At 43.0% G+C, this 22,840-nt stretch overlaps 1 protein-coding gene and 1 non-coding gene across 2 annotated transcripts in view; one reads left to right on the top strand and one right to left on the bottom strand.

The window, feature by feature from the left end:
• LOC124550955 (arylalkylamine N-acetyltransferase 1-like) overlaps positions 1-22,610 on the bottom strand; it is a 266,302-nt gene extending 243,692 nt beyond the window's left edge. Inside the window, exon 1 of the mRNA XM_047125770.1 lies at positions 22,337-22,610. Coding sequence (XP_046981726.1) covers positions 22,337-22,402 — 66 coding nt within the window. The 5' untranslated portion in view covers positions 22,403-22,610. The remainder of the gene's footprint in view (positions 1-22,336) is intronic.
• On the top strand, positions 22,023-22,097 carry Trnap-cgg. The gene has a single exon. It is a non-coding gene; the product is annotated as a tRNA-Pro (tRNA).
• Positions 22,611-22,840: the final 230 nt, after the last annotated feature.

The raw sequence follows: 22,840 nt of genomic DNA, 5'->3' as shown, positions 1-22,840 counted from the left end.
TCAGTTGCATAAGTGAATATATGACTTTTTTCCAAACATAGGACATCTTCAAATGTTACGATATATCGAAGCATCTTTGACACTCATATGTTTGTAAGCACTTTATATGTATCAAAACATGTGGTGCGTGGTAGAAATCTTTTCTGTGACAAATCTAAAGTATTCAGTGAGAACAATTTACGTGTGCAACGATAAAAATGCAGTGGGAATGTATTCATATCTGTTGAACGAATGTTATGAGGCCGGCCGATGTGGCCGAGCGGTTCTAGGCGCTTCAGTCTGGAACCGAGCGACCGCTACGGTCGCAGGTTCGAATCCTGCCTTGGGCATGGATGTGAGTGATGACCTTAGGTTAGTTAGGTTTAAGTAGTTCTAAGTTCTAGGGGACTGATGACATCAGATGTTAAGTCCCATAGTGCTCAGAGCCGTTTGAACCATTTGAATTTTATTAAAACAAACACTCCAAACCGACATTTCACGTAAGTCACATCCAACGAAAAATCTGTAACGCAACTATCTGTGTGCCGTGCTTATAATTATGTATTATTTATGTTTTAGGACAATTAATCTGCAAAAAAACGCACCCCATGTTGTAAGGAAAGCATGTAAACCGTCTGAAGATGAATCATAACGATTCGAAACCGGTAACGGTACCCTTTGAATAAAGGAACTGAAAGTAAATTTGTGGCTGGTTGCTTTCTCAACACCATCAACATTTGTCTTGAAATAACAGCCACGCTCTCCAACAATGTCATCATATGACAAAATTGCACAAATGACTTACAAGTTCGTGGTGCCCTCCATCGGTAATTCAGTATGTTGTTGGCCCACCCTTAGATTTCATGACAGCTTCCACTCTCGCAGACATACGTTCAGTCAGGTGCTGGAAGGTTTCTTGGGGAATGGCAGCCTATTCTTCACGGACTGCTGCACTGAGGAGAGGTATCGATGTCAGTCGGTGAGGTCTGGCACGAAGTCGGCATTACAAAACGTTTCAAAGGTGTTTTATAGGGTTCAGGTATGGACTCTGTGCGGCCCAGCACATTACAGGACTGTTATTGTCGTGTAACTATTCTGCCACAGGACGTGCATTATAAACAGGTGCTCGATCGTTTTGAAGGATGCAGTCGCCATCCCCGAATTGCTCTTCAACAGTGGGAAGCAATAAGGTGCTTAAAACATCAATGTAGGCCTGAGCTGTGATAGTGCCACGCAAAACAACAAGGGGTGCAAGTCCCCTCCAAGGAAAACACTACCACACCGTAACACCACCGCCTCCGAATTTTACTGTTGGCACTACACACGCTGGTAGATGACGTTCATCGGGCATTAACCATACCCACACAGTCCCATCGGATCGCCACATTGTGTACCATGACTCGTTGCTCCACAAAACGTTTTTCCACTGTTCAATCGTCCAATATTTACGATCCTTACACAAAGTGAGGCGTCGTTTGGCATTTACCGGCGTGATGTGTAGGTTATGAGCAGCCGCTCGACCATTAAATCTAAGTTTTCTCATCTCCCGCCCAACTGTCATAGTACTTGCAGTGGATCCTGATGCGGTTTGGAATTGCTGTGTGATGGTCTGGATAGATGTCTGCCTCTTCTACTGTCGGCGGTCTCTGTCAGTCAACAGGCGAGGTCGACCTGTATGCTGTTATGCTGTACGTATCCCTTCACGTTTCCACTTCACTACCGTATTGGAAACAGTGGACCTAGGGGCTAGGGGTGTTTAGGAGTGCGGATATCTCGAGAACAGAAGTATGACAGAAGTGACACCCAATCACCTGACCACGTTCGAAGTGCGTGAGTTCTGCAGAGCGCCCCATTCTGCTCTCTCATGATGTCTAATGACTACTGAGGTGGCTGATATGTACCTGACAGTAGATGGCAGCACAATGCACCCAACGTGTGTGTTTGGGGGTGTCCGAATACTTTTGATCACATAGTGTACGTACGCAGAGAACAACAGCGCTTTTCTGGGACACTCCTGACGATTCCTTTGCCTCTGCCGAACACTCGCCGCCGAGGACAATGTACTGCGTTATGTTACTTAATAAGGCTTCGAGTCACTCACATGTCTATTCTGTACGCTTGTACTTAAGTTAACAATCTGCAGTGGGGCACCGTGTCAAAAGCTTTCCGAAAATTTAGGAATATGGTATCTGTCTGTTGCCCTTCATCCATTTTTCACAGAATATCATGTGCGAAAAAGGCAAGATGAGTATCACACGAGCCATGCTTTCTAAATCCGTGCTGATTTGTGGACGGAAGCTTCTCAAGCTATTGCAGGTTTAGTATATTCGTACTGAGAATATGTTCAAGGGTTCTCCAGCAAACCGGTGTTACGGATATTGTTAAGTACAGCGTGGTAGCAGCAGGAATAATGTGAAGCAACCGTAAAGGAAATGGTCAGAGGAAGAGCAGATTTCGCATATGGAAAGTCCACCTAAATTCTGAAAGGGTTAAAAGGAAAGCTGTTAGTATTAAGAGATCAAGAGGAATTCCTGATTTGAACGAAGAAGAGTAAGAGAGAACGAGAGAGAGAGAGAGAGAGAGAGAGAGAGAAAGAAAGAGACGGAGGGAGAGAGAGAGAGAGACAGAGAGAGAGAGAGAGAGAGAGAGAGAGAGAGCAGGTGGGTGGAAAGAGTAAACTGACGCCCTCACTGAGTGGGAGGAACTGCCTGCTAAAGAAGAAACGTGCATCAGTTTGGTGGACAAAAGGAATCGAACATTATAGTCAGAGCGACAGATTTCTATGACCGAGCAAAGGAGAACGGATAGATAATACAGCAACGGAGTTTCTCAAATCATCGGGAGAAGTTGCAACCAAATGGTCATTCAAGTTAATGTATGCAACCTATGTAACTGGAGCTATTCCATACCACATTCGTGAGAAAGTCATCCACAAGGTTTGAAATATACTACTACGTGATCAGGCCCAGTGGACTGCACGCATCTGCAACTTTCCTTGTATTCTGTCCATTGCTGCTATCCGCCATTCGTCCACATCTATTGACACTTGGTTTAAAACTTCATGGAGTCCATCCCTCCAACGCTTCTTGGGTCTCCCTGGCTGTCTCTTTCCTGTAGGTGTCAAATCCATGAGCTTCCGAGGCCATCTGTGATCTTCCATCCGGGCCACATGGCCGGTCCACTGCATTCGTTTGGCTTTGATAGTTCCTACTATGTTTGGCTGCTGGTATAGTTCCTCAAGCTCTTGGTTGTATCATCCTCCATTCCCCTATATCTGCATGCAGAACCGGACCGAAGATGTCCCGAGGCACTTTTCTCTCATAAACAAGGAGCTTATGGAAGTCCTGTTTCCGGATACTCCATGTCTCACAGCCATATAGAACAACAGGCTGGATCAGGGTTTTGTACAGTGGAATCTTGAACTGTCTGGAGAGATATCTGGAGCGAAGCAGTTGTGCTAGGCTGTGGTAAGATCGGTTTCCTGCTTGTATTCTGGCACTGATCTTTGCTTCACATGGCGAGTTCTCAGTGCCCCTAGGTATTTGAATTCTTGCACTCTGTTGTAGGCACGGTCCCCAACCTGCAGTGATTGTAGATGATCAGCAGTCTGACAATGACCACGCGTCATAACGAGGTACTCTGTCTTGGCTTCGTTCATGATTAGCCAAAATTGCTGGCAGCCTCCTTTAGTGCTTTGGTCATTTGCTCCAACTCCTCTTCCGACCTAGAGAGTAAACAGATGTCGTCACTATAGGCTAAGTATGGAAGTCTCTTTCCTTCGATTTCAATCCCTTCGTTCTCTTGGAAGGTTTCGCGTACGATCTTCCCGACGGCAAAGTTGAACAGGATTGCAACTGCAAACAGCTATGTCAACCTGCCAACTCATGCATGTATTTCGTCTTTAAACGTTTACTCTGTTCTGTTCCATACTCTACAGCCTTCCGTACCTTCCGATCCATTGTCGCCACTGCTTCCTCTTTCTTCAGATTTGCCTCCACATGCAAGAAAGATAGAAAACCTATCGCTCTCCTTCTTGGTCTATCCCCGCTACTCCTTTGTACAAAAGGCAGTTCCCCTGCAACTGTACAGTTTCACATTACTTCATCAACTACACTCGAATCTAGTTTGCAGCATATAGTGATGCCACTGATACTATCGATTAATACAAACTGTCGTACTTACCACCGTCATGTTCATTATACTTGCTAGGATGTTCATTATATTTGCTAGGATACTACGTCACCAGTGATGCTATTTGTTATTGTTTGAGTCAGTGCTGTCACGCTGAGTACGTTTAGCAAGTCATTCGACGTCGTTCACGTGATGTTTGAAAAGCATCAGTGCGATGTGATGTTGACTTTATAGAACATATTTCTCCACTGTGAAAAAGGTCTTATGACTGAAGCCGGTCGTGAATAAATTGAATTGCAAGACAGCATTGTTTTCATCACGCATTTGAACGAACAAGTGATGGTTTGTATCATTACAATAATATTGCAATATTTTTTTTGTAAATAAGTTATACACAACTGCAACCAGTCACTTTTTTTTGAATAATAATGCTTTATTCCATAACCGGTTTTCGAACCTTTTCAGGTTCATCTTCAGATGGTTTCGGGAGGATCCGGGAAGTTACATCATTATTGGTTGTAGCATAATCCTGGGTGCTGGTTCTATGGCAGAAAGATGGGTCACACTTTAATGTATCGCCATGACTATAGCTTATCTGTCGATATGGATGTAAATTTAGTTTTTACTTACTGCGACAGTATAGGCGGCTTTTTTCGGATCTGTCTGCCTCCATTTTGATGTCCAGAACACTTCCACACAAACTATATTAGTTTACACTTTGACAGTGACACTTTTCCAGCATGCGCTTTACAACTGTTGCTTGTAACAAAGATCTTGACAGAAAGATGTGGTATAAGCCTACTTTGTACAGAGATGTAATTTGTTGTTCTTTATATGTGATAAAGTCGATATAAGAGCAAGTATTTTAATCAGAATGGCGATAACATGAGAGCACAAGATAAAAGAAATAAATAAATTACTACAAGAACAAATTTCAGGTGATCTGATATCTTATTTCTACTTGTATATTACTGGCAGTTTTTTTAATAGCAATTATCATGTTTGGCATTAACATGAATCCCAAGAAGTCAATAATACAGAGTTATTGTATCTGCCGTGAGATGCAGCTGTCTGTATGACTAGGACCTGTATATTTAAATTAATAACAAATCTTCAGAAGAACTGTTGGCTTATTTCTGTTGTTACGTTAACATGATCTGGGGTATTATCAAGAGCTGATTCTGTTTATTTTAGCTAAATGTATATGTATAAGAGTTATTGAAATGGACTAAAGCTGTTTGTATGCCTGTACATTTAATATTTAAAAAATCATGAACAAAAATTCTTTAACTGTTGACTTATTTTTATTCTAACATTAGAGTGATCTGTGATATTGGTAAAGGCAGCTTCTGTTTGTTCCAGCTAGAATTAATATGTATAAAGTACTGATTTATGTTGGCAATGGAGGGCTTTAAGCTATAGTCATGGCGATACATTAAAGAGTGATCCATCTTTCTGCCATAGAACCAGCACCCAGCATTATGCTACTACCAATAATGATGTAACTTCCAGGATCCTCCAGAAACCATCTGAAGATGTACCTGAAAAGGTTCGAAAACCGGTTCTTGGAATAAAGCATTATTATTAAAAAAAGTGACTGGTTGCAGTTGTGTATAACTTATTTACATTCAATATACAGTCACGGTTCTAACATATCCGTAATGGATAAGCATAATTTTTTTTTCGGTGTAGCACTGTGGTTACATTTGGCAACGACCTGCATTTTTGTATTCCAGTGGCAAAGTTTCCGTCATTTATTTGCGATTAATTGTGTGTTTTCTGAGCACTGCGAACATTTCAATTATTTTATAAGGCAAATAGTATTCACATCACTTCATTAAATTTTGTTGGATCACTCTAATTATTTTTAAATTGGGCATCTTAATCTTATTTTCTCCAAGAGCAATGCACTGACTATCAATATATCAATCAATATAAACTATAAACTATCTAAGCGCTGCAACGAACAGCACAATGCGCCCAGTGCGTTGTGATTCGGTGACTGACGGGTTCCTCTGGTATTCACCAGTCCTCTAGAACAGTTCTGCAGTGTAGCCTGCTGCTAAGGACGCGGAAGTGCTGTCCAGATAACACTGACATAATGGGCTAAGGCTCGACTTTCACCAGCTTGTGTCCACTAGATTAATAAGACAAGATAAACTGGTACTGAAAGTGAAAGGCAGTCGTGACATTGGAGTTGGCTATACGTGGCTAAGACAAGCTCTAGGATTCGTATGTATTTTAGAGCAGGCATGACAAATATCTTGTTTGTATAAGTCCGCTTGGGCACATGGGTGGTAACGGATGATACTCCTACAACGGTTTCGAATCATATCTACATCTGCTATCTGGAAATCACGTTACGATCTACCTTACCTGTTGCATTCACGAACGGCACATGGGAAAACCAACTATCGGTAAAGACACGTAAGATGGCCAGTTTCTCTACACTTCTCGTCGTGATGGGGAGGAAGTAATATGTTCCCGACTCTTCTTCGAATGTCCTCTCTCGAAATTTCGACAGCAAGCCTCTCCGTGATGTTCTAGGCGCGGAGTCCGGAACCGCGGGACTGCCACGGTCGCAGGTTCGAATCCTGCCTCGGGCATGGATGTGTGTGATGTCCTTATGTTACCAGAATGAGATTTTCACTCTGCAGCGGAGTGTGCGCTGATATGAAACTTCCTGGCAGATTAAAACTGTGTGCCCGACCGAGAATCGAACTCGGGACCTTTGCCTTTCGCGGGCAAGTGGTAGAGCACTTGCCCGCGAAAGGCAAAGGTCCCGAGTTCGAGTCTCGGTCGGGCACACAGTTTTAATCTGCCAGGAAGTTTCATATCAGCGCACACTCCGCTGCAGAGTGAAAATCTCATTCTGGAAACGTCCCCCAGGCTGTGGCTAAGCCATGTCTCCGCAATATTCTTTCTTTCAGGAGTGCTAGTTCTGCAAGGTTCGCAGGAGAGCTTCTGTAAAGTTTGGAAGGTAGGAGACGAGGTACTGGTAGAAGTAAAGCTGTGAGTACCGGGCGTGAGTCGTGCTTCGGTAGCTCAGATGGTAGGGCAGTTGCCCGCGAAAGGCAAAGGTCCCGAGTTGGAGTCTCGGTCGGGCACACAGTTTTAATCTACCAGGAAGTTTCCTTAGGTTAGTTAGGTTTAATTAGTTCTAGGCGACTGATGACCACAGAAGTTTAGTCACATAGTGCTCAGGGCCATTTGAACCTCTCCGTGATACGCAATGCCCCTTTTGTGGCGTGTGCTTCTGGAGTTCGTTGAGTTTCTCCATGACACCATCTGCCGAACGAGTCGTTCTTGTATTTCCGTGGATGAATTACACTTCTTTAAGATTGTCCCAATGAATCTCGGTGTATCGTCATCTCAGCTATGTAACTGCACCGTAGTGGATGACTCGGCTGACACCAAATTGATTGCGAAACAGATGTGGCATTCCCATTTGCTGCTACCGTCTTTATCTGACTCCAGATATACTGATTCCCATTAGTTGCCACCTTATTTTTCCATAGCGTACGTGTTGATTCCCATTCTGATAGTAACATAATGTAAGTACAGTATAAGCAAAGCTGCAACTGTCAGGCATAAGTAACGATATTATATAGGTGGAAGAAATTTGCAGCAAATGTTTTTAAGATATTCATATCGGGTAGTGGTTGAATCAGCTTTTAAATTTATTCTTTTATGTAGATTTGCTCATCCCGCATGTTTTTTTGGAAGTAGTTTTCTTCTCGGTTCCCATTTTAACGTAAGTTTCAATTTGAAAACCCTTTCATGTCTCTAACAGAAGGAGTACTATTATCCGATAAGAGTAAAACTGACTGTTCAGTTCAGAGTGGCAGTCTTAACAACTGTTAGTATTCCGTTGAGAACCACTAATGAAGTCGGCCCACATAACGGGTGGAATGTCGCTATTTGCAAAAATAAAGGTATAAAATAAATAATCAAAAAAGTCATCCAGATGTTCACCGCTAGGTCTGCGGGATATTAGCTCTTAGACGAAGCAATCTTCAGTTTGGACGCGGGACAGAGAAGGCCGTCCAAACAAAGTTTACAGGCGCTTTCCAATTTATATTCCTGCGATTTAAAAGTATTTGACAATTCCAGTGACTGAATGTTTCTACACTGTGTGTGCCCGAGATGAAGTCTCCAGCCCTTTATGTACGTTCGGGGACAAACCTAAGCAGTTGCTGGGTGAATTGCCGTCTCAGAGGCAAAGTGTATAATGTCTGTATTCGTATTATATGTTTTAAGGTGAGAGTTTTGACTATGTGTCAATGGATCGTTCTCTTCGAGGTAATTCATAATGTTCGAACACAATATGTGCTCCAAAATCGTGCTGCATATCGAGGTTAATGGTATGGGCCTGTAATTAACGGATTACCCCTACTGCCTTTCTTGAATATTGGTGTGACTTGTGCAGCTTTCCAGTGTTTGGTTACGAATCTTCCGTCGAGCGAACGGGTCGTATATCATTGTTGCATCTGAGGAGCTTCTACACTATTTACCCGAACAATGAATTGTGCTAATCGAAGCTGTGCAGTTCCTCTTGCCAGGTATTATACTGCCTAAGTGTTACTTGCAGAATTTGAATAAAACGTATCTGAATATCAATTTAACATATCATTGTATTTTAAAGAGTAAGTACCTGTTGTGGATTGGCCAGAGCGCCAACCCACAATGAGAGAAGCCGAAAGGCACGCGTTTAAGCTCACGCAGGCTGGCGTGAGGTCTGGAACAGGCCAAGGTATTAAGACTAGCAAAAAAGGTACGTAGCTTCTGGAATACCTAACTTTAACCCAAAATTGGTGAACATCGGTCTGACGGTACATGCATCACAAGATAAATAGAAAATGATAATGGCGCCTTGCTAAGTCGTAGCAAATGACATAGCTGAATGCTATGCTAACTATCGTCTCGGCTAATGAGAGCGTAATTTGTCAGCGAACCATCGCTAGCAAAGTCGGCTGTACAACTGGGGCGAGTGCTAGGAAGTCTCTCTAGACCTGCCGTGTGGCGGCGCTCGGTCTGCAATCACTGATAGTGGCGACACGCGGGTCCGACGTATACTAGCGGACCGCGGCCGATTTAAAGGCTACCACCTAGCAAGTGTGGTGTCTGGCGGTGACACCACAGTACCTGCATTCAGGTCACAGTTCTGGATGTTGTGCGCTACCTCAAGCCAGCTGTCTACTACAACCTCTAGCGCAGACTTGTTAGAAAACTTGAAGACACACGCTTCGAAATATGCGAGGTGGCTGTGTGACCGTAGACACACATTTGCCAACTTGTACCGTTTATGGCCTGTAATTCATGCTATCCTCACAGGCAAGAAAGCCGCACGAAACATAATCCGGTTAAAAAGAATAGTAGATTCTGGAAAGATTATATTTTATCGCCGTGGCTAGGTCTCATTCACTCTCTCTCTCTCTCTCTCTCTCTCCTGCACTAAGCTCTCCATATCAGAGTAGTACTTGCACACTATGTTACAGTTATTTGTTGGATGTATTCCAATCTCTGTTTTCCTTTGCACTTTTTACCCTCTACAGTTTCCTCTATATCAGTGTTTTCCGTATGTTCCTTTCTTCACCGATTCTGCAGAGAACTTTCTCGTTAGTTATCATTCCACCTGTTTTTAACACGACTCCGCAGCACCACATCTCAGTTGCTTCAGTTATCTTCTGTTCCGGTTTTCCCACTCTCCATGATTCACTACCATACAAATTCTGTGCTCTAAACGTACTTTCTCACACATTACTTTCTCAAATTAAGGCCTATGTTTGACAGCAGTAGCCCTCTCTTGGCCGGGAATGCGTTCTTTGCCAGTGCTAGTTTGCTATTCAAATCCTCCTTGCATCGTGTGTCATGGGTAATTTTGCTTCCAGGACAGCAGAATTGCCTAACTTCGTCCCCTTCGTGATCCAAGATTTTTGTATGAAATTTCTTGATATATTGGTTCAAATGGCTCTGAGCACTATGGGACTTAACATCTGAGGTCATCAGTTCCCTAGAACTTAGAACTACTTAAACCTAACCAACCTAAGGACATCACACACATCCATGCCCGAGGCAGGATTCGAACCTGCGACCGTAGCGATCGCGTGGTACCAGACTGAAGCGCCTAGAACCGCTTGGCCACACCGGCTGACTCTCGAAATATTCATTTCGGCTACATTTCCTTACCTTTCTCTTGTCAATACACATTTTGTACTGATTACATGTTCATTGCATCCAACAGATCGTGTACTACTTCTTTACATTCGCTAAAGACAGCAATGTCATAAGCAAATCTTGTCGTTGATATCCTTCCACCCTGAATTTTGATCCCACTTTTGAACCGGTTTTGAACCCAAAAGACAACATATACGATGTTTTAGTGAAATGGTGATATCAGAAGCGATGTGCTAAAAATATTTAATCTCTTTTATAACACGTAGAAAAGGAGATTTTAGATTTAATTTGAAATATTTCCCGCCAGACAAATCTTTCCATTCCATACCAGACCAGACAGCCGACATAGTTTTCGGGATTTAGGGAGGGAATCCAGCCCCAGATAAGAGCTGAGCAGCGTGTATGTACACTACTGGCCATTAAAATTGCTACACCACGAAGATGACGTGCTACAGACGCGAAATTTAACCGACAGGAAGAAGATGCGGTGATATGCAACTGATTAGCTTTTCAGAGCATTCACACAAGTTAGGCACCGGTGGCGACACCTACGACGTGCTGACATGACAAAGATTCCAACCGATTTCTCATACACAAACAGCAGTTGACCGGCGTTGCATGGTGAAACGTTGTTGTGATGCCTCGTGTAAGGAGAAATGCGTACCATCACGTTTCCGACTTTGATGAAGGTCGGATTGTAGCCTATCGCGATTGCGGTTTATCGTATCGCGACATTTCTGCACGCGTTAGTCGAGATCCAATGACTGTTAGCAGAATATGGAATCGGTGGGTTCAGGAGGGTAATACGGAACGCCGTGCTGGATCCCAACGGCCTCGTATCACTAGCAGTCGAGGTGACAGGCATCTTATCCGCATGGCTGTAACGGATCGTGCAGCCACGTCTTGATCCCTGAGTCAACAGATGGGGACGTTTGCAAGACAACAACCATCTGCACGAACAGTTCGACGAAGTATGCAGCAGCATGGACTATCAGCTCGGAGACCATGGCTGCGGTTACCCTTGACGCTGCATCACAGACAGGAGCGCCTGCGATGGTGTACTCAACGACGAACTTGGGCAAAACGTCATTTTTTCGGATTATTCCAGGCTCTGTTTGCAGCATCATGATGGTCGCATCCGTGTTTGGCGACATCGCGGTGAACGCACATTGGAAGCGCGTATTCGTCATCGCCATACTGGCGTATCACCCGACGTGATGGTATGGTGTGCCATTGGTTACACGTCTCGGTCACCTCTTGTTCGCATTGAAGGCACTTGGAACAGTGGACGATACATTTCAAACGTGTTACGACCCGTGGGTGTACCCTTCATTCGATCCCTGTGAAACCCTATATTTCAGCAGGATAATGCACAGCCGCATGTTGTTGGTCCTGTACGGGCCTTTCTGGATACAGAAAGTGTTCGATTGCTGCCCTGGCCAGCACATTCTCCAGATCTCTCACCAGTTTGAAAACGTCTGCTCAATGGTGGCCGAGCAACTGGCTCGTCACAATACGCCAGTCACTACTCTTGATGAACTGTGGTATCGTGTTGAAGCTGCGTGGGCAGCTGTACCTGTACACGCCATCCAAGGTTGTTATTACGGCCAGAGGTGGTTGTTCAGGGTACTTATTTCTCAGGATCTATGCACCCAAATTGCGTGAAAATGTAACCACATGTCAGGTCTAGGATTATATATTTGTCCAATGAATACCCGTTAGCATCTGCATTTCTTCTTGGTGCAGCAATTTTAATGGCCAGTAGTGTAGTTTCTAGGCACACACCGGGTTGGTATGTACGGTCCACCTAAGATACTCGCTGCGTAAATGTTCAGACATTCGTATGAACATGAGATTTATTCCAGATGCAGACAGCTGGGGTACACAGAGATTTCGTCCTGGGGGATGGTGGCTTCACGAAGGGCATCCCGCCACCAACTGTACCGATACTGAAGAGGTTGAAAAAAATCAGCCAACCAGTTCCAAAACAAAGGTTTATTAGTCCTTGACCTAGGTTTCGATATTTATAATAATTTCTTCTTCTTCATCACAAGATCAACTTCTGAAGAAGATATTTTTAGAAATATCCAAACCTAGGTCAAAGGCTACTAAACCTTTGTTTTTTCAACCTCTTCAGATTTACACAGTTCCTGATTCGCAGCCACGTTTAAGATTTGTACTAGTACTGACAAATCCCATTTGACAATGCTGACCCCATAGAGAACGGGAAAAGCCAAGGATGAAAACAAGATAAGGAGTTTCTATTCCACAGAAAAAAATGTCATTCTGAGTGTACTAACAGGTGCAACATGACTGTCACATACCGCTATGTGATATTGTTACATTATTCTGCCACTGTTTCGTGTTTTACTGACAGGACTGGGAGCGTTTGGTTGAGAGGGACAATTTGCATCTTTCTCACTTGGAAAGTGCACTACTCGGATGGTCTCTATTTCCTATCATCTAAGATATTGTTCTCACTGTAACTTTGGTTTCGTTGTGTTCAGAGGACAAACACATCCAAAAGCCGCTGGTAGTTAATGAGTGTTCCTTAGCTAGTTTCACTATTAACATACTATTATTGTCATTTCGAAAGCAGTTACAATACATATTACGGTACATTTCAAGAACACCACATTCATTATACGATCGTAGAGGGATTGTTACTGTAGGGTTATCTTTTGTCATCATGTAAAATCGTTGACAACCTACATGATATTTTCACTTCGTATTTGGACATACCAAAGAAATGGTAGTTAAATGACGTCCCTGGCATGGTCACAAAAGGAATATAACGTTCTTGAAATGTACTATGACAGTTAATGTATCTAAATTAGAAATGACGATATTGATTACCTATTGCCAGTATGTTCGGTACACCCGCTTACAGTGCAAGCTGCAATGTTGCTTTAGGTTTAATAATGCTAAAATGTGTATGTAAATTTCAGTATCACTTCAAAACGGCAATAAAGCCGAAATTGCAATACGCACCAAGAATGAAAAAATTACAAATAGCTAAAAGGAGAGGCTTCGGAACAGATAGAGGAAATGTAACTTCTGCGAAAAGCACGAAAGCAAATAGTTTAACACGACTTTTTTTTCGTCCCGACACCGGAACGAAATGAAGAAGCAAGAGTTTTAATGAATTCAGGGAGGACACGTTGCGAATTACACATCGACAGCCGCTTCGTAATATTATTCAGCATTACAATTCTCAGCAAGAATATAACAAGACATTACGTATCGCTTGCTGTATAACACAAAGTATTGCGGCGCTGAGATAGAGCCAATACTCCACCGAACTGCTGAAATTAAAATACCACACCATCAAAGTATTCCGAGAAGACGAACATAAAACCACTCGCGTCAGGTCAAACAAGAATGGTTTACGACCCTAGTCACGCATGTATAAATGGTTACGTTTGTGGGATGTAATTCACGCCAGAATTTCGGTCGCGATAGTCGTGCCAAAACAGACTCGTTAAAACATGTCAAAACAGATTTTCATATGCTGTTATTTTATTGCCAAGACCAGTTTCATTCGCCTGTAAGCATCTTTAGAAATGTCAGCTGCAGAAGCCGTTATTTATTCTTTTCGAGAGTAGGTAAAGGAGATTTAAAAACTACTCTGAACTATTTCATGTGCTCAGTTCCTTTTGTTCCTTACCCCAGAATGTAATGAGCTATTGGTAACGTGTATTGCGTCTCTTTACTTTTTTGTGAAACCTGTTTCACTTGTAACTTGAGTAGTGACACAGGCTAATGTTTTTAGTGTGGTATATTTCAAAGCACCTTGTTATTTATTATTCTGTAACTAGCATAATTCATTTATACACAGTATGTAAATCGACTCGTGTGACATCATTTCGATAGCAATCGTGCAGGTCATTTATGGAATATGTTCTCACAGAATATCTTGAAAATAGTTCTGATGGTGGACGGGTAAATTTCGTATTAGATTTCCGGAAGGTAATAGACGCTGTACCACACTGGTCACCAACAAGTTTTAGTATCTTTAACATCTATCACAGAGAGCCTTAAACAAATGAGCTGAACAGCTACCACTGCTGAAAAATACACTCCACAACAAGCATAAAGCAGAACACGGTAGTGCTACTTACGACAGCCAAGATCAAAATTTCTCGATGTGCTAGAGGAAAATGAAGTCTTTAGCAGCAGAAAGTGCTCTCCAGACCAAGCTTAAGTGAACGCTGAGAGATAAGTAAGAACGAGCATTTTAACATTTTTGAGGAGCTGTTCTATTCACTTGATATTTTAGTGCCTCGTATTAAAGTGTGGTGCATTAATAGACATTGAGGTGACGAAACTCATGGGATAGAGATTTGCACGTATAAAGATGGTGACTGTATTGCGTTTTTTTTTACTGACTAGTTGGATGCGACCTGGTCCGCCACGAATTCCTCTCCTTTGCGAACCTCTTCGTCTCAGAGTAGCAGTTGCAACTATCTCCATTCTCATTTATTCCAATCTCTGTCTTCCTATACAGTTTTTACCTTCTACAACACCCTTTAGTACCACAGAAGTTACTCCCTGATATCTTAAAAGATGTCCGGTCACGTTGTCTCTTCTTCTTGTCACTGTTTTCTACATGTTTTTGATTCTATGCAGAAACTCTACATTCCTTACCTTATGTCCACGTTATTTTCAACATTCATCTGTAGCACCACGTCTCAAATGCTTCGATTCTCACCTGTTCCTGTTTTCCCACAGTCCGTGTTTCATTACCATACAATGCTGTGCTCCAAATGTACATTCTCAGAATTTTCTTCCTAAAATTACGGCAAATGTTTGATACTACTACATTTCTCTTGGTCGGAAACGCCCTTTCCGCCAGTGCTAGTCTACTTTTTATGTCCCGCTTAGCGTGTCACGGATTTTTCTGATCAGGTATCAGAATTCCTTAACTTCATCTACTACGTGACCAACAGTCATAATGTTAAGTTTCTCCTAGTTCTCATACCTACTTCTTCTCATTACTCCCGTCTTTCTTCGATTTACTCTCAATTCATATTCCGTACTCATTAGACTGTTCATTCCATTCAGTAGATCACGTAATTGTTCTTCACTTTCACTGAGGATAGCAAAGCATCAGCGAATTTTAATTTCACCCCCGAATTCTACAGTTTAAATTGTGATCTTCATATGTCAAAAAGTGACACACTTTTTGTTATGTTTAAACAGTCTAATAATCGATATTAATTATAATGAATTTTTTTCCCAAATTCGCGTGTTGCGTACAATCTACATACATCAACAATTCTGCCACTCATTGAAGTGCGCCTTTTCGCACCTGGTGGAAGCAACTAATGAATTTGTCGTCCTACTCAAGTCCCCAGTTGGACCTCTGAGTGCTTAAACAATTTTCTAGCAATCATATTTCTTTTATTTCGGCGCGAATAAGCACAAACTTTGTATTTCTTCTTACTAAAGAGCCACAATAAAAATATACATCCATTACGATGTTTAAATGTATTCTTCTGACGACATATATTTGTCCAGGTCGCCATAAATACGTACACTGATCACACAAAACATTATGACAACCGACCTACTATTTATATAAACCCGTCCAGGCGGTAGCGGCGTCACTTGGCGAGGAATGACTGTAGTTGTTTAATATAGATAAAGCAATTAAGAATAATCCAGCGTCAATTAGACTACTGGCCATTAAAATTGCTACACCAAGAAGAAATGCACATGATAAACGGGTATTCATTGGACAAATATATTATACTAGAACTGACATGTCATTACATTTTCACGCAGTTTGGGTGCATCGATCCAGAGAAATCAGTACCCAGAACAACCACCTCTGGCCGTAATAACGGCCTTGATACGCCTGGGCGTTGAGTCAAACAGAGCTTGGATGGCGTGTACGGGTACAGCTGCCCATGCAGCTTCAACACGATACCACAGTTCATTAAGAGTAGTGACTGGCATATTGTGACGAGGCAGTTGCTCGGCCACCACTGACCAGACGTTTTCAATTGGCGACAGATCTGGAGAATGTGCTGGCCAGGGTGGCAGTCGAACATTTCCTGTTTCCAGAAAGTCTCGTACAGGACCTGCAACATGCGGTCGTGCATTATCCTGCTGAAATGTAGGGTTTCGCAGGGATCGAATGACTGTTAGCAGAATATGGAATCAGTGGGTTCAGGAGGGTAATAAGGAACGCCGTGCTGGATCCCAACGTCCTCGTATCACTAGCAGTCGAGATGACAGGCATCTTATCCGCATGGCTGTAACGCATCCCTGAGTTAACAGATGGGGATGTTTGCAAGACGACAACCATCTCCACGAACTGTTCGACGACGTTTGCAGCAGCATGGACTATCACCTCGGAGACCATGGCTGCCGTTACCCTTGACGCTGCATCACAGACAGGAGAGCCTGCGATGATGTACTCAACGACGAACCTGGGTGCACGAGTGGCTAAACGCCATTTTTTCGGATGAATCCAGGTTCTGTTTACAGCATCATGATGGTCGCATACGTGTTTGGCGACATCGCGGTGAACGCACAATGGAAGTGTATATTCGTCATCGCCATACTGGCGTATCACCCGGCGTGATGGTATAGGGTGCCATGGATTACACGTCTCGGTCACCTCTTGTTCGCATTGACGGCACTTTGAACAGTGGACGTTACATTTCAGATGTGTTACGACCCGTGGCTCTACCCTTCATTCGATCCCTGCGAAACCCTACATTTCAGCAGGATAACGCTCGACCGCATGTTGGAGGTCCTGTACGGGCCTTTCTGGATACTGGAAATGTTCGACTGCTGCCCTGGCCAGCACATTCTCCAGATCTCTCACCAATTGAAAACGTCTGGTCAATGGCGACCGAGCAACTGGCTCGTCACAATACGCCAGTCACTACTCTTGATAAACTGTGGTATCGTGTTGAAGCTGCATGGGAAGCTGTACCTGTACACGCCATCCAAGCTCTGTCTGACTCAATGGCCAGGCGTATCAAGGCCGTTATGACGGCCAGAGGTGGTTGTTCTGGGTACTGATTTCTCTGGCTCGATCCACCCAAATTGCGTGAAAATGTAACCACATGTCAGTTCTAGTATAATATACCTGTCCAATGAATACCCGTTTATCATCTGCACTTCTTCTTGGTGTAGCAATTCTAATGGCCAGTAGTTTATTCGCAACTGCAAGTATATTTCATGTATTTCGTCAAGTTACGTTGGCGCGGAGGCAGTTCGCCTTCTTTTAAATTTCCGTCTCACTTACGAAGAGAAGTCACGGGGAAGCGACAGCCAACACGTCCGCAGAGTCGTAGAATAATACTGAGGAAAGCAGGAGCTGGAATTCAGCGTTAAGCGCACTACCTCCAGACATCTCAAGCTTACGGGCATATTCAGATACTTAAATCCTTATTTTCTTACTCCATTCTGCTTACATCGTCAATAACAATGTACTCGCCCTGGAAAGTAACGCTCTCTGAAATCAAAGTTTTGCGCTATGGCTCTAACTGTACGGTGTTTTATCCTGTGTGCCTATTATTAGTGCCGATAAACAGTAACGCGGCATTCATAGGCTATATTCGTTACCTCGTTTCCTCTTGCGTCCCTGTAATGTAAACGCTTTTCCACAGATACAAGGGAATCGTAGCGCACGCTGGTAAAGTGACAGCAAATGCTCGTTCGTTAATGTTAGCCTCCATTTGCTTCCGTTAAAAAAATGGCTTAAGATTAATTATTGTAAGGGGATGGGTTTGTGCCACAAGTCTCTTTATGAATATACCCAGCGAGGTGACGCAGGGTTTGCACACTGGACTCGCATTCGGGAGGACGACCGTTCAAATCCGCATGCGGCCATCCTGATTTAAGTTTTCCATGCTTTCCGTGAATCGCTTCAGACAAATGCCAGGATGGTTCCTTTGATACACTCTGAGTTTGTGCATAGTCGACGGGACGTTAAACTCAATCGTCCTTCTCTATCAATATTGCTTTGATTTGATATGCACAACCCGTTTCGACATTTTTTATCATTTTCAGATGCTTATACAACTACGCTTTCTAGTTTCATGAGCACAAGGGTTTATAAAAAGAGTAATAACAAGCACTTGAAAATAAATTCAAGTAGCGTGGTAGCAGAAATGTGTTTATTTTTACAAAATTACGTTATATTCATGTTTTAAACGCTCTGTTCATAGCGTCAGTTTTGGTTTGCAAACGAAAGATCAACGCAGGATTACATATATCGCTGCTGAAATTGACGCTAGAGTATATGCAAAAGAGTACGAAACAAATGTTGGCGAAGAAGTAATGGAAAAATGGCTGCAGAGCACACGGCGGATAGATCCCTAGTAGCCTTTAGATTGCGTGGCGGACAGATGCTCGTAGCGTTCTAGCATGGACTGGATTTTCAGATGCGTGTTATTGTACATAAAAATGTGTAAGAACAAGCATCTGACGATGAGCATAAATTCTCGAAACGCGTCGGACTTACCGAGATGAAACTGCATGTGATGGTTTACATCTAATTGTACATTCATGCTCTGTAAACCACTTTGAAGTGCATAGCAGAGGCTACTTTCAATTGTGTCAATTGTTAGGGCTTCTTTCCATTCCATTTACATAAGGAACACCGAAAGAAGGATTGTTTAAAAGCTTCTCTGCCCACTGCAACTGGTCTGATATGGTTCTCGCGATCCTACGTAGTGACGCGTAGCAGATTCCTAGATTCTTTACTTAACAAATGACATAGAAGAGTTAAATATAACAATGAAACAAGTCGAAGGCAAAGTAAACGATTCTAAGCAGGAGGGATAGGCACGAAGTACAATCATCAGAATGGTTGTAGTACCACTGATAAAGAAAGAGGTCCACAATAAGAAAGAGAAAATAATATTCGAAATTGAATAGCAAGTCGAAATGGAGACCGTATTTTATGCGTACTGAATGAAGTGTTCCAATGTGGATCTTAACTATGTAAATAAATAAACAATAAGACGATGTAAAAACAGAAATACGTAAAATAACGTTGATTATTAAGTTTAATTATGACGTATAAACTACATAGCAGAGTGATATAAAAATTGCAATAGATTTAAGGGGTAGTAAAAGCGAAATGGGATATTGCTTGGCAAAAAACGTTACAATAACAAATGCTTATCCAGCAAAATCGAACTAGAACGCTGTATCACAGTCGTAACACCAGAAAATTTTGTACTTGTGAATGTGTCACGATGAAGTAGAAGCTGAAGAGAGCAGAGGTACTTCAGAGAAGGACTGTTAGAAAAATTATGTGTGCAATACAAACTACGGACGGTTCGAAATGAGAGGTAACTAAGAGTTCTACGAAAATATAGAGTTAACACAAGAACTAATGGTAAAGCGAAGATCAACCTTCTTTGAACATTTCTACCAAAGGGCCGAGAATAACCTAACGAAACAAATATTTCTGTGTTTGCGGAAAAATATATTGACAGTAGTACGAATTGCAGAAATTATAAAAGAAATAACAGAAACAACATAACAAAATTGGAATTAACATAAAGAAACCTTTTCACGAATTAAATACTAATTTTAGAAGCCTTTCAATGCAGAAGATATGACGAATTTGGAACAACATGGACAAAAGAACGAAAAAGTAAGTTTAGGGGCAATGCGAGGCAGTACTGGCAAGAAAAAAACAATAACAAATGAAGAAGAGCTACTGGATTATTTACGTGATTCTAGTTTCAGTACAAACGTAAAAAAATCCGGATAAGCAGTACTCGCGCACAGACAGCTCGTCAATTTCAGGAATCGAGAATTCTTAAATGTCCACTATCGATATCGATATCGATACATGCAAAACATGCATCTATCTGTTTCTGAGATAAAGGGGTCTTAGCAGAAGACTAGACGCAAGTCGGATAACAAATGACAAAAACATTTCTTTTTCGTGTGGTATAATTTCGAATTAACAACTTTAGGGATTTAACTTTGCTTTTACTTGGAAACCTTGCTTCTTGCCATGTATCGTGATTCTAGGTCAACGGAAGCCACACTGCCGCTCTTGATGAATAAGTTTGCGAGTAGAAGAAAATGGTTCAAATGGCTCTGAGCACTGTGGGACTTAACAGCTGAGGTCATCAGTCCCCTAGAACTTAGAACTACTGAAACCTAACTAACCTAAGGACACCACACACATCCATGCCTGAGGCAGGATTCGAACCTGCGACCGTAGCGGTCGCGCGGTTCCAGACTGAAGCGCCTAAAACCGCTCGGCCACACAGGCCGGCGAAGTATAAAACATCTGACATAAATGGCCGTCTGTTTTTATTATATTGACTGAGAAGCTCAAACGTTTTCCACCGCCAAGGAGCTATAGAGCTTAGCATGAGACATAAATTTCGACTTGATACGTAAATCCGTTCCTGAAAGTCGGACAGACTGCTAGTTGGATAACAAGTGTTAAATTATTCTTTCGTGTGACATAATTGCAATAATTTTCGGAGTTTTTGCTTCGGTTGTACTGTGAAACCTACCTTCTTGCCAAATTTCATGATTCTAGGTCAACGAGAAGTAAACTACAGGTTTTGATAAGTGAGTTTGTGAGAATCAAAATATGTGACATAAAGGGCCGCATCTTTTGACTGCGCTGATTTAAAGAAGGTTAAATTTGTTTCTTCGCCAAGGGACTACAGACCTTAGTATGCGACATAAATTTCACCTTGATTCGTCTACCGTTGCGGGGAAAAAAAGAGTCTTAAGGGACGGACGGATAGACAGTCAGTGAAATAACGAAAGGCCACATAATTTTTTTGGCGTGTTGTCATTACAAACCAATAATTTTCTTTCAGTACTACGGTTGAACCTTACGTCTTGCCAAATTCCGCGATCCTAGGTCTATGAAAAGTAACCTAAAGATTCTGGTGAGTGAGTTTACAAGTATCAAAACGTCTGATATAAATGGCTGCGTCTTTTTAATGCATTGGCCTAGAAGATTCAGTTTTTTACACCGCCAAGTGGACGTAAACCTTAATATGTGACACAGATTTCATCTTGATACGTCCACCCATTCCAGAGAAAAGGGGTTTCTAACGATCGGACAGACAGAGACCAACAAAGTGATTTTGTAAGGGTTCCGTTTTTACCGACTGAGGTACAGAATCCTAAATAAATTTATAAAGTGACAGGTACAAACTTAAAGCCTTTGTGGGAAATGACGTTATCTTGACACTTTTATCGCATTTTCGCAGTGTCTGAACAATGTTTGTTTCGAGGGAGTCATGGCTGCAGCAGCGGACATTTCACCAAGAAATTGACTAGATAATAAACAGGAATCTAGCTGTTACGAAACTTCTTGGCAGATTAAAACTGTGTGCCCGACCGAGACTCGAACTCTGGACCTTTGCAATTCGCGGAAAAGTGCTCTACCAACTGAACTACCCAAGCATGACTCACGCCCCGTCCTCACAGCTTTACTTCTGCCAGTAATTCGTCTCCTACCTTCCAAACTGTACAAAAGGTCTCCTGCGAAACTTGCAGAACACAGTTTTAATCCGCCAAGAAGTTTCATATAGGCGTACACTCCGCTGCAGAGTGAAGATCTCATTCTGGAAACATGCCCTAGGCTGTGGCTAAGCCATGTCTCCGCAATATCCTTTCTTTCAGGACTGCTAGTTCTGCAAGGAGAGCTTCTGTAAAGTTTGGAAGGTAGGAGACGAGGTACTGGCAGATGTAAAGCTGTGAGGACGGGACGTGAGTCGTGCTTGGGTAGCTCAGTTGGTAGAGCACTTGCCCGCGGAAGGCAAAGGTCCCGAGTTCGAGTCTCGGTCCGGCATGCAGTTTTAATCTGCCAAGAAGTTTCATATCAGCGTACACCGCTGCAGAGTGAAAATCTCATTCAGGAATCTAGCTGATACTCTTTCAGGTAGGCAGGTCAGATAATCGCGGTAAAATAAATCAAATGGTAACAGCGAAGAGTCGCAGACATTCTAGACGAACTGATATAGCGGTGCCTTTAGAATTTCGCAGCACGGCATTTGTAGAATATGACACAGTATTACAATTTTGTGTTTACCTTGCTGTTCCATGCTGCCGGCTTGAAGACATCGTGCGGCTGCTGCTCAAACACTTGTGTTGCCATGGTTCACGGTGATCCTACTCGCAGACGGCACAAGAGGTAACGCTGAGAGCGGCGGGAGCTGGTCAGCAGAGCGCGTAGTCTGGCGAATGGCCTGCAGCGAGGTACGCGACGTTTGCGGAGCACCTGTTGTGTCGCGTGTCACGGCGGTGGGCACCGGTTAGCGGGTGGGGCAGCGCGTGGTTTGCGCGGGGCGCGCGCTGCCGCGAGTGTTTTATGCCGGCGTCGCCCGGCCACCGCCTCCCGGCATGCACCGCGCGGGCGTCGCTCGACGCCGACAGCGCCTCTGTCGGGCGTGCACCGAAGCGCAATTCGCCAGCCACCTACCGGCCAAGGGCGCGGAGGTGTGGCGGTCAGGTGTTTTTGTATGTATGTGTGTGGCGCGGAGCAGGGGAAGGGGGGAGGGGGGAGGAGGTGGAAGGAAGCTACTGAACTCCAGCG

This window comes from Schistocerca americana, chromosome 9, assembly GCF_021461395.2.
Source record: "Schistocerca americana isolate TAMUIC-IGC-003095 chromosome 9, iqSchAmer2.1, whole genome shotgun sequence".
Lineage (NCBI taxonomy): Eukaryota > Metazoa > Arthropoda > Insecta > Orthoptera > Acrididae > Schistocerca > Schistocerca americana.
This window is presented reverse-complemented; position numbering and strand designations above follow the sequence as displayed.